The following is a 12,176-nucleotide window of genomic DNA, read 5'->3' as shown; positions in this document are numbered from 1 at the left end:
ACATTCTATAAACTTTAAAAGAATCTCGTTCCCTGCTTACAAGAATTATGGCCCTTAGAAACAACAATGGTCAAATCCAATAACTTGCAACTATGAACACCCATAATAAACAACAAATGAAACCTGGATAGCTTACTTTAAGACTCACCGGACTGTAGTTCAGCGGCGCCCGGCTTACAGCTATAGCGGGGAAGCTGGACGGCTGCGGACTGGCTGCCTGCACGTAGCCGACACTGTCACCAGGACCGGCGCCGCTACTGTTGTACATGTCCAAAGCCGGACCTGGGCTGGACGCTGCCGGAAAAGCTGCACGTTGGGCGCCTTGGGCTGCTGCGGCAGCCGCAGCATGCGGTGAAGCAGGCGGACCGAAACCTTGGGCGGCTGCGGCTTGATAATTGTTCATTACTGAAAATAAATATTACATTCAATTTTTTCCACAAGCAACAGACAGTTAAAATGCATTGAAAACAGATATATTGGGTTAAATGATCAATTCAAATACTGAGCCGACACGAAATCCAAAAATCCCATTTTAACATTCTTTCTCCGAAAAAAAAAACCGGAATAGGAGCTTGGACACCGGAATGGAAAACAAAAACAGACGAATGTTTATCCAACATTCAATTTTCCTATTTCGCCGGACAACCCATGTTAAAACTCATCGAGCAGGGACTGACAGGAATTTTTATTTAAATGTGTCCTCGTTTCGTTTCGTCGTCCCCAACTATGATTTACGATGGCCGGCCAGTCTGGAAATGGGTTTAATGGTGCGCGCCGAGTTTGTTTTTACTGGAAATGGCACCTAACAAAGTGCTCCAAGAATACTCCAACGTCAAAAAATAAACGTTGATGAAAAAGCTTTAAGTGCACCTCTTTACCCCCGCCTCGGTCATTTATACTCCCTCTAATAGCCGCCGGTATAGTTTTAATTTGTAGAGGTAAATCAAGGAAAATGCGTTAGAATCAACTTAGATTTTGTATTCGTTATTGGAAGTATCCTTTATGATAAATACAAATTTATGTTTCTCAGTTTCTGGGCATTTTAAGTGCAAACTTTGACACATTTGCTTCTATTTAACATTGTAACTCGATTATTTTAACTAAAACACACTGTATTACATTGTTATAGATTCAGACAGCTCTTGATTAGACGAGTTTAATGATATACGGTTTGACATCTCTGTGTCACACCGTTTCGGAAATATTCGTTATCTTCAGAAAAATATACAGAATTATTAATTGAACCACCCAGTTACAAGCATTAATTGTAGTTTAAAAAAAACGAATGTCTGCTATATTTCTGGACAAATTTTAATTATACTGGATGTCTCAAATGAGGATGTCTTGGTTTGAAATGAAATATGCTAAGAAATGTGGTACAAGTATTGATTTTTTGAAACACCCTGCATAACTAAGTTTATTAGACAAAAAAACAATTGAATATCGATAGAAAACTAGGCATTGCGTTTTAAAAAATATAAGTTTGGTCAGACACCCTGTAAAACTATAAGTATTTTGTCCAAAATGTAAGAAAAGTTACTCAAAAAATAAAGAAAACTTTTTTAATGGACACTCGGTATATACGTATATACAGAGTCACAGATAAGAGAAAAAAGAGAGTAATCAGCCAAATTCACAAAATAATTATTATTACATCTCAATTAATTTGTCATATAGTTATTATTGTTTGAAAATAATGGACATGTTAGATTATTCAATAACAGGATTTAATAATTATTATAAAACCTTCTAAAATATTGTGTTTAAATAATATATTTACCTTCATTTAATAATTTGGTTTACATTTACGAAATGAATTATTATCTGTTGAATATAATTTAAACGAAATCAATATTAAAAAATAAAATAACATATTTATCCAGTGTTACAATAACAATAATACATTGTGGTTAACCCAATCAAAGCAAGTTTATATATTATACATGTTTTAATATAAATGTGTTTACTTGGAGTATTTTTCAGGTAAAACACCTGGAAAAATGTACAGGGTTGTTTACTATAATTTAACCACTACTCTTTACGTTATGCAAGAAAATTATATGGCTTATTAAAATTATATAGCTGAATTTTTCAAGAAAATGGCATTTTATGACCAAAAACACATGAAATTTAATGAATTGGAACATTTAAACCATAAGAAAAGTTACATTTTAATAATTTTCAACAAAATTAAATTTAGCAATCAAAATAACAGTTACTACCTAATTTAAATAAATATTAGACGTTTAAAAAAAGTTAAAAAAAAGAGACATAAGTAGTAATATAATATTTTTTCATCCTGTATATTGTCAGAATTACAGTGAATTTTTGAGTGAATTCTACGATTTGTGTGATCTGAATCTTCGATCTAGTGAAATCAGATTAATTTGCACTGTTTTTTTATGATTTATTTTTGCAATGAAAATGGATTTGTTTAAAATGTTTGTCAAAAACAGTACAAAACATAAATGTAGTGACTTAATGTTAGCTATTTACCTGACAAGGCCTGAGTCAGTAGAGGGGTGTTATTGTTGGGTGTCAATTGTCCATTTGTTAAGTCGACTGAAAATAGAGATAAAAATTAGGATCTACGGCAAAATTGCATTTCAACTTAAAATTATCAAAGACCAAAACTTTCAAAAGTTTGAACTGGTTAGTGGTGAGTAAATTGTGAAAGTTTTGATCGAAAATTACATAATGTGTCGACTGTTGATGGTTTTGTGTGGGAGACTCGACATGGAGATTTAGGGGGCGTTTTTATAACCAAAAGAATGGTTTAAGTTACTTAATTGTTCCACACTATTATATGACCTGTTTCCTTATTATATCTTAGAATAATTTCCTTTTTCTTTGTACTTCATAATTTCAATCATCAAATATTAGTGAAGGAGACACTGAAGTTAAAATTGAACTAAATGCAATGGTAATTCCATAAAACTGAAAATAATCAATTTACAAATTAAAAAAACTCCTACACTCAAATCTATAATAAGAACCAGAAAGTTAAAATATTATTGAGTCTTCCCAAGAGAAAATCTCTCATGTCAAGTCGCAATCGATAGACGCATATAAAGAATCCCTTCTTGAACTTTCGTAACAGAAATTTAGGACAAGAAAAAGGGACGTAAAGTCAATATTTCATGGTGGACGTCTGATAGATGGGCACTAACTATAGGAAAAAATCTGTTCCTAAACTTATGACACTTTTTCTACCATTCTAGGTTCCGTCATATATCAACGGGAATTCAATATAGGTAGATGCACAAAAAATGTTATTTCCTTCATTAATCTGTTGTTTGGTATTAATTGCGTCTAACGATTTCTGTAACTAATAAGGTTTAGTGTGATTAGTTTTGTGTTATGTGATATTTCTGTCTATATGACTAAGTAACTACTTTCGGAAATTTCACTCTATTGTGCTTCTAATTATAGGGAGTTTTACTGTTATTAAAGCCTACTAAATTACACTCTCATGATTAGAAGCACGTACTAAATTCTGAAAAGATATAAAAAACAGCGACTAAGCTATTCACGATAATATTTTTCAGTTGGGATACATAATTTATGTTAGTAACGACATTGTAGCTACTCTAAACTAATTGTTCTACCCACTAACAACTAATCTAACTCCTATTACAATGTTATTTAATAAAAATAGTTTTAAAACTAACATAGTAAATGTATTAGAACATTTCTAATACGTTCACTACTAACAAATTTAAATAGCTTCTACTATTGACAAATTAATCGGACTACTCGTTAATAAATTATCGTACTACTGTTTGCTATTCTGGACTAGGGTTAAACACTGACTGTCTATTGGCAATTAAATCTCACATGACTCTCTAAATAGTTAAATCACGTCGCTAAATTAGTAGGTAGATTACTCGCCCCTTCAGATTTGCCGCTATCCACTTCTTCTGCCACTTTCCAACCCCTAGCACTTTCTAATGTTGGGTTTTTCATAATTTTTTACCGAAAAGTTCTACAATCAAATTTAGTACAAGAACACTGTACTTGTAGACACTACAGTCTTAGGTACTAAAAACAGTGAACCACGATGAACTGCCACGATCATATGGAAAGTCCTACATAAGGAGCAGAAATGTTTTTGTTTTTATATGAAAGGAAATAATTATTGCCTTTCGAATATCAGTAAAAATTTGGTAAAAACAGTCGTCAGTTCAAACCCAGTTGATTGGAGAACACTATTTGTTTCTGAGATATTTCCTATTTAATGTGATTCCAAACAAAATTTAGTTTTGTACCTGCAGAAAACCGTCATTTTTACAAAGGTAATGAAGGCTAGTTTGTTAAATAAAAACACCTTCCTATGCTGTAGAATTTGATGAAGAATCCAAACATTAATATACAGAGTGTCCAAGTTGTTACCTTGTAGCAGTTTAGATAAGTTTACGAACAGGTGGTTCATCGTGATCCACCCTGTATTGAAATTTAACACCTGTAGCAGCCTGACCACAAGCAATTACTAAACATAACCCCAATGCTGAACGAGCCAGAAATAAAATAACAACATTAAAAAGTTACCAGTAAATGCAAGATGTGGAGTAGAATAAAATTCTGACTTGCTTCATGACAATAATTTTTTGATATGTAATGTACGTCAATATCTCCAATAAAATTTAGCCTAAAGTGCCCTAGAATACACAAAATGAGCCTAGAATTCTTCATATTGGCTAAGTACGTCAGGTATGTATTCTGAAAACAATCCTATAAAGAAGTAAATCAGTCTAAGATATTTTAAATTGCCTTAAAACACTGAGAATCAGCCTAAACGAGCCTAAAACCATTAAATTTTGCCTAAAACCTGAAATAATCTAAAAGATAAAAAAAGCCTAGATAAAGCTAAAACTTCTTATGAAAATTAACCTAAACAAGCTGAAAACAGTCACTAACATGATGGTAACGAAATGCTCAAAATTCTAAAACAGCTTAAAATTGTAGTTTAGCTTAAAATGTCCTATAAAAGCTCAAAATGGACTAAAATAGCCTAAAGCACAGTCAAACAGCTTAAATTTACATAAAAAACTCTCAAAGAAAGCTTAAAATATTCTGTGGCAACCTAGGCTAGGAGCCAGCTAAATATTAATCAACGTAAGTGGGTTGTAACTGAAATTTTGCACACCCTGTATACTAATAAACTATCTAAACAGCTAAATGTTGTAATAAAACAAAACAATGTTTAATGTCTTAGTCATGTTGCCAATTAGTTATTAAAATCTAGCTTTCTAAAGACAATGATATAGGCTTTAAGTAGTTAGTTCCAAATTTAAGCTCAATATCTCAAAAATTGTAACGCTCTGTATATTTTATAATTGTTGGTTAGTAGCTAAAGATGTAGCACTTAACTGTAGTCAGTAACTATTCCTGGTTTTATACAGAAACCAAATATCAATAGAAATATTCCATGGATAAAATACTGGTCAAAATTCATATTGAACATACTTAACTTAAGTGCCTGTGTAGTTTGGTTTAGTTATTTGATGTGCCTATCTTAATCTAAATTATCTCGTTTGAAAAATTACATAAACTAGGTATAATGCAAAGTCTACGTGGAAATCAGAACAGTGAGAATAATTTGTGATTGGTAAAAAAACCAGCTTTTTCTTGGCCAACAATGTTGGTCATGTGGATTACACTTTTTAACCACAAAAATAAGACATAAAATAGGTTGTTTTGTGGTAAACAACAAGAATCGGGTGCCATATGGCCAAAACAGAAGTATTGACGTAAACTTTAGCTCTCTCGCTCTTTTAATGAACTCTTGAAAAAGTTATCAACTGTAGCATCGGGGCCCATTCTAGTGGAATTGCCTGTCTGCCAAAAGCTCGGTCCAGGTGCAAAACTTCACAAATTTGCGCCATTATTACGCCAGAAAGCAAACCTGGATGGAGATTTTGAGAAGTGTATACGTTATTCGGATTTCTATTAGACATGTGAAAGACAGTTTGAAGGATAACGCTCCAGCCAGGTTGCTTTTCAGTTATCTGTATGTAGAATAAAAAAACCGCTGATTCCTTAGAGTTTATACATGTTTATTTCACATATTATATTGCTTCGAATGATTTTGGTTGCATATAATAATAATCATAACACCTTTTAGCAACATTTAAATTAAGCAACAGTCTGGTAACATCGAATACTTAATAATTAATACTCAGTTAAATATATTATTTATAATAATTAGTGCATTTACATTATTTTTGCAATAGTGTCGGTCCGACTACGCCTAGCTAGTAGGGATGATGAATTTGCAATAACAAGCTTTAAATCAGCTTTCTACAAGTCAACAAAGCAATATTAACCGAGCGTAGCCGACAACCTAGCTCTAATCACTCAGTTGTCCGATTCCCCTTTTGCCCTGTTAAACAAGACAGTCGGATTCAATTTTCCACAAAGTTGACCAAGTGAAATGTTCCGCTACTGACCGACCAAATAAACTGTCCCAATTCCGCGGTTTTAATTGATTTTTTTTGCTTAATTCTGATCAACTTTCTATTCTTGATACTGATTTTAAACTAAGTTCAGCACTGAAACTTCATTTGAAAATGCAATTAATTCACGAAAAGCCAAGCAACTTGTCGAATGTTTGCAGAAGCGAAAAGAGGTCGACCATTTTTTATATAACTTCAAACTTCATTAAGCCGAATTCAAATCAATCACGTGTCATAAATTTTCAAATTGGACTGTTCAATTAAACAGAGTAAATCAACAGCCAATAAATCACATTACAAAGTTACAAACGCGTTATTCGCAGTCTGCGCTTTTAACTAATTATTCTAACCTAATTAGATTTATAACAACTTGTTACATGACGTTTCAAAAGGTAAATAATAATTAGCATTAACGCGTTATAATATTTGATATTCGGCTAGCGTGTGTTTGTCGTTCTGTTGTTTGCGCCATCCGTTGTGATGAATTTCATTAGGCCAGAATAATTTTATTGCGCAGTTCATTTAGTTACATCTGAATCACCCTGATATTTGAGTATTATGTAAAAAATGGATTCCTCTTTACATAAGCCAAAAGTGAGTGGGTACGCCTAGTATTCGGACGTTTTAGCAGATTTTTCACTGCCAGTACCTGCCCAGAGACCGTACCCCTGTGAACGATTACTTATTATAATATTTCCATAAATTTAGTATTTTATCTGATATTGTAAAATTAATCCAAAAATAGCTGATATGCCAAGCAAGGACGAGTTTAATAATGGCAAAATTATTTTCTTACACTTACTTTTTTTTGTAATTTTTAGAAAATAATCAAACTTAATCATTTACCTTAATAGGAAATGCTTTTGTACCATGAAATAAAGAAGGGATGGAAAATGGGACGAATCCTTTCCAAGAGTGGCTTTTGTCTTAATGGTAAATGTCAAAACAACCAACAAATTATAGAAAAAGTAAATATCATTTGTTATAACTTTTTTTATACTGGGTGAGTCAAATTGGTAAATAATTAGCCTGTATAGCGATTTTGTTTTAGGTTTTAGGAAAGAAAAAACAAAATTTTTTCACGTTAGGGACGTGTCAATAATATCAATCAATACAGCATTGAAAAGGAAATTTTATGCTCTTTCCGATGATCTCCGAATTGTCAACTAAAAGTGTGTTGTAAATTTTCTCATAAAAATCTCTAAAGCTTTTCCCATTTTTGGCTCACCCTGTAGGTATAAAATAATAGTTTTTTGTATCTCCTTTCGTTTCCTCTAGAATTATGTCTAAACTGGAATCAGAGCTGTCGATAGTTGGATTACTTTAATTGAAAAATGTAATTCAATTACTTTCAAGTAATTTAATTCAACATTCAAGTAATTGAATTGTAATTGGTTTTTCAATTACCTACTAAACAAAATTAGTTGCAATTGGTAATTGATGTTACAGTTTCTTCAGTAGTTGAACTACTCTAAAGTAATTCAATTACTTTATTTTAACTGAAAGGAATATGCTTCTGTTTTGTCTGGGAAAAATAGTAGCTAGTTTGATTATTACCTGATGAAACCTTAGAAAGATATTTTGTCCTTAAGTTTCTCAGAAAAAAGATAAAATTTAAAAATAATAAGAAATTAAATGCTGAACAAATATCCAAAATTCACTTTTCAAACTTTACTCCTTCACCAGTTTTCACAAGTTTTAATTGATTATTGTCTGAGTTTTAGTTAAAAAGTTGCACTTTTACTTGACTTGGGATATTTCACGAATTGTGGGAAATTTAATGTTGAATAACATATCCAAAATTCACTTTTCCATCTTTACTATTTCACCAGTTTTCATGAACTTAATTAAGTACACTATTTAACTTATTTGTCAACTAGTTGATTTGTAATTTAACTACTATTTAAAATTATTTTTGCAATTGATAATTGAATTACACTAAAATTACATTTTAGAGTAGTTGGTAATTGTAATTCAATAACATTTTTTGAGTAATTGCGACAGCTCTGAATGGAATGAAATTGAAGTTAAACTTAAAACAATGTTATTATCACAATTAATATAAATGTATTTTTACATCCGCTGTTTCACTCTTATTGCTTAAGAATTTTTTAAATTCGCTGGATAAAAATTAACCGGTTGGTGATTCAGTTATTATCACATCAATGTAACCTTATTTACCTAAAACTTGAAAATTCCTATTTAATCCAACAAGTACGAGTAATTCGCAGGGGTAATTCGCTACACCAAAGTATCGAATGACTAAGTATAACTCCTATTTTTTACGAGTACATCTATCATGTTTATACCGTTATAATCTACATTGAACGTAGTTTCTAAAAGTTTTTTTAAACAGTTTCTACACCTAGAATAACCACAGATAATACAAAGTCCATTATATTGCGTAAGAGGGGGCTAAAACGTTTGCTAAATATGGACTAACCTAGAGATTAACTACACTCTAACCTAATAGACTTGAATTATTAGTTGTCTATATTTTTTGGAACTCCAAGGTTTACACAAATAATTATTAGGTACTTACACCATTGTTAACAATGTTTGTTCTTCATTATTGCAGTTTTTTGTAATGCATGTTGACCACTGTTATAATTTAATTCACACTTTTATAGTAGTTAGTTACATTTTTTTATGTCAAACGTGTTTATTTTGTTATATTATAAAAGTCAGTCATTCTGGATTAAGAAGGATAGACAATTTTAGTGTTATACAGGGTGGCGCAAACGTGCTCTCTAAAATTATGAGAACATAACGAAGAAATGTTCATTTTGGTTACTTTGAGGAGTGTTTATTGAAATCTCAAGATTTATTTCCCAGTTTTGTGAATTGCTGCTGCTCAAATTTAACACGTTTAGACGTTCTCAGCCATTTTCAATTCTGACCACTTTTGACAGTTTTAGCGTCAGAATGACACTTTTGAGACACTTTATTTTGTCAAAGCAGACAATTTTTCTGGTCTGTTCAGTACATTTTTATGATATTGTACTGTTTTTCAAACGTTTTGGCTTTGAAAATTTGTCTAAATTGATTGCAAATAGTCCGGTAGGTCAATTTTTATGATATGACAGTTTTTCACGGTTTTGAGCTTAAAAATGGCCTAGAATGACTGAAAACAGTTGGTTAAATCAATGTTCATAAATTTGACTAATTTTCAATCATAAAAATTGGCCATAAATACCAGAATGACTGAGAATTGTAAGTTTTAGTAAATTTTACTCAGTTTGTTAACGCCATCCTGTATAAGACATAAACAGATAATGTTAATAATCCGGAATAATTGAGATTTGAAATGCTGGTAAAGTAGTGTGAATTTTTATGTTGAGCAGTTTAAATAAAGTAGGAAAACACGGTTCATAAATTTATAACCAATTCACACTCAAAACCTTAAAAACACCCTGTATATTTTCTGCAATGGCGTATAAACTGATTATAAACTTTCTGAGTATTCCTGCAATTTACACAGAAACCTCGATAAAAAGCTTAATTTGAGTTAAAAGAAGCCGATTTTAAGGTGGCAAAATGGCGGTTTGGGGGTGTTTGAAATCGAAACTAACCTAAAAAATGACTTTAGCGCTTGCGCAGGACGACGACGTTACGAGGGAGCGGCGTTTGCGCCAAAGTCTGACGAAACGTTCACAGGGGTAGGGCGTGCAAACTGGTCGCGGTAGCGCCCCCGTACAAAGAGTGAGGGTGATTTAAAGGTAACGACAAAATGTGCGGAAGGGGATGAAGGGCGTTACCTGTAGGATAAGGCAGTCCGAAACTAGGGTAGCCCGAGTACCCACGGCCGGCCGCGTATGCTGCGTATGCGGCTGCTGGGAAACCTGAAAATCAGAAAAATTCCATTAAAAAAAACAGCAAAAAATGGTTTATTTTGAAAAAAGTCACCCTCATACAGAAAAAAACTCAATGGGAGTTAGATCCGATAAACGTGACGACCAATACTTATCCAACAGTTTGAAAAAAAAAACACTATTCTAAATTCAAATTGAATTTACCTAATACGCAAATATACTAAAAATATGAAATAATTGTTGACATACAGCTAAGTAACTTTAAACGGGACAATAACAAACATCAAAAATGAACTAAGTGATAACTAAGGAAAACCACATTAAAATTTATTACAGACAGTTGATTGGAAAAAAATAAGGGCCAGAGATTAAAGCAATATATTCGGGCTTAAGAATAATTTATATTAAAGTCCTGCGATAATTCCCTGTTAAATAAACCCGTTAAAATGGAAGGTTTCATTATACCGCGGCTTTATAATATCCAAGAATTAATTAAAAGATTAAGAATATCACATAAATTGCTCCCATCCCAGTAATGAAATTTTATATCGATGTTTGCGTCCAACATTTTTTTTTCAGTAATTAGACGAAGTCATTATCGGAGGTTAAAAGACTTTGTTTTAATTAAAATTTATTCTTAAAGCCGGGCAAAATAGATCTCCATTAAATTTTTAAACGGGGTTTAAAGAAACATGAAACGAGTTACTATCAAAAAAAAAATAAATTATTAAGTCAAATGCAAGTCATAATATCCACAAATAAATTAGTAAAACTGATGTACATACAGGGTTAAGAAAACTGAAGAAGAAGTTGGAAAAATTACCACCAAAAGTTTTTTTTTTAAATAATTTTTAAAAATATTTGCTATTAGCAGTGTTGCCAACCCATAAATGGAATAAATTTACTTTCACTAGAATTTACCAGATTTTTTCTGTGTTTTGCTTTAAATTTATATTCTTTTAGTTTGCAAAGTGTCCACTTAAAATGCTATTATTAGATCTACTCAACCTGGATTTGCTGATCAAAAAACAAACAAAATTTTGTCTTTGGGTTTATAAAACAAGTCACAATCGGCAAAATTCAACTCATAAACCTATAAAATTTACCTAAAATGATTTAAAACTGTATTGCTTTTGTGCATGGTTTTTTTTTAACTTTTCTAGCCTTACAGGGTGGTATTTGAAAGTTTGCAGCATTTTGACATACGGAACTAGTTCCAAAAAAATCTTTCTGTCACATCTGTCAAAAATCCTCCTCATGGAACTCTAATAACATTTAATGTGAGTGAATTTTTCTTTGTAAGTAAAATGTAGTATTTTTTTTTCTACTAGCGTGTGCAAAGTATTTATTTTGCGCAAACAGTAATGTTAAGGTTAAATCTGACACACAAGCTCTGCATGTGTCAAAGCAGAATTTATATTTATGTTCCAAAATAAATGAAGTCTGGGGTCTCTTGTAGAAAAAATATTGTTCCTAACTCTTGTGCAAAGTGTCTTGTTCGCACTTGTCTAACTACTACTCAAAACTACTATTTAATTCAACTTTTTAAATCACATCATAATATTTAAGTTTTTTGAGTGAGTAACCCTGTACATGACACCATTCTTGCAATAAATTGATTGGAAATATAAAATAGACATTATTAATTTTAATAAAAACTACATATAAATAGTTTAAATTTACTTACCGTCCGGTAGAGCTCCCAGAGACCACATAAAATCTAAAAAAACAAAAACAACCATTAATTTAAAAGAACAAAGCTGTCGTTTTGACGAGTTTTTTTTTTAAATAAAAAAGTAAGAAAACGTCTATTGTTAAGCTAAGAATTTAAAAAGTATAACTTAGCATTCATGAAATTTCTACTACGTGTCTAAAATCTACGTTTTAACCAGCAATAAGATTTTTAGAA

The 12,176-nt window shown here is 31.6% G+C and overlaps 1 protein-coding gene and 1 long non-coding RNA gene across 11 annotated transcripts in view; both read right to left on the bottom strand.

The window, feature by feature from the left end:
* The window catches only part of Rbp6 (RNA-binding protein 6), a 285,917-nt gene that overhangs the window by 9,368 nt on the left and 264,373 nt on the right, over positions 1-12,176 (bottom strand). For 6 of the 10 annotated variants that reach the window (XM_081985294.1, XM_081985296.1, XM_081985297.1 and 3 more), the window contains 4 exons: positions 11,955-11,987; positions 10,214-10,297; positions 2,497-2,562; positions 137-405 (listed from right to left, as the gene is read on the bottom strand). In XM_081985294.1, the coding sequence (XP_081841420.1) occupies positions 137-405; positions 2,497-2,562; positions 10,214-10,297; positions 11,955-11,987 (452 nt within the window). The remainder of the gene's footprint in view (positions 1-136; positions 406-2,496; positions 2,563-10,213; positions 10,298-11,954; positions 11,988-12,176) is intronic. The other 4 variants (XM_081985295.1, XM_081985298.1, XM_081985300.1 and 1 more) reach the window with 2 other exon arrangements.
* On the bottom strand, positions 6,036-10,207 carry LOC145732807 (uncharacterized). The gene is made up of 2 exons (XR_014179062.1): positions 8,126-10,207; positions 6,036-8,093 (listed from the first exon to the last, which is right to left on the bottom strand). It is a non-coding gene; the product is annotated as an uncharacterized LOC145732807 (long non-coding RNA).

The sequence above is a fragment of the Ips typographus genome, linkage group LG8 (genome assembly GCF_016097725.1).
Source record: "Ips typographus isolate SLU linkage group LG8, UJ_Ityp_2.0, whole genome shotgun sequence".
Classification (NCBI taxonomy): domain Eukaryota; kingdom Metazoa; phylum Arthropoda; class Insecta; order Coleoptera; family Curculionidae; genus Ips; species Ips typographus.
This window is presented reverse-complemented; position numbering and strand designations above follow the sequence as displayed.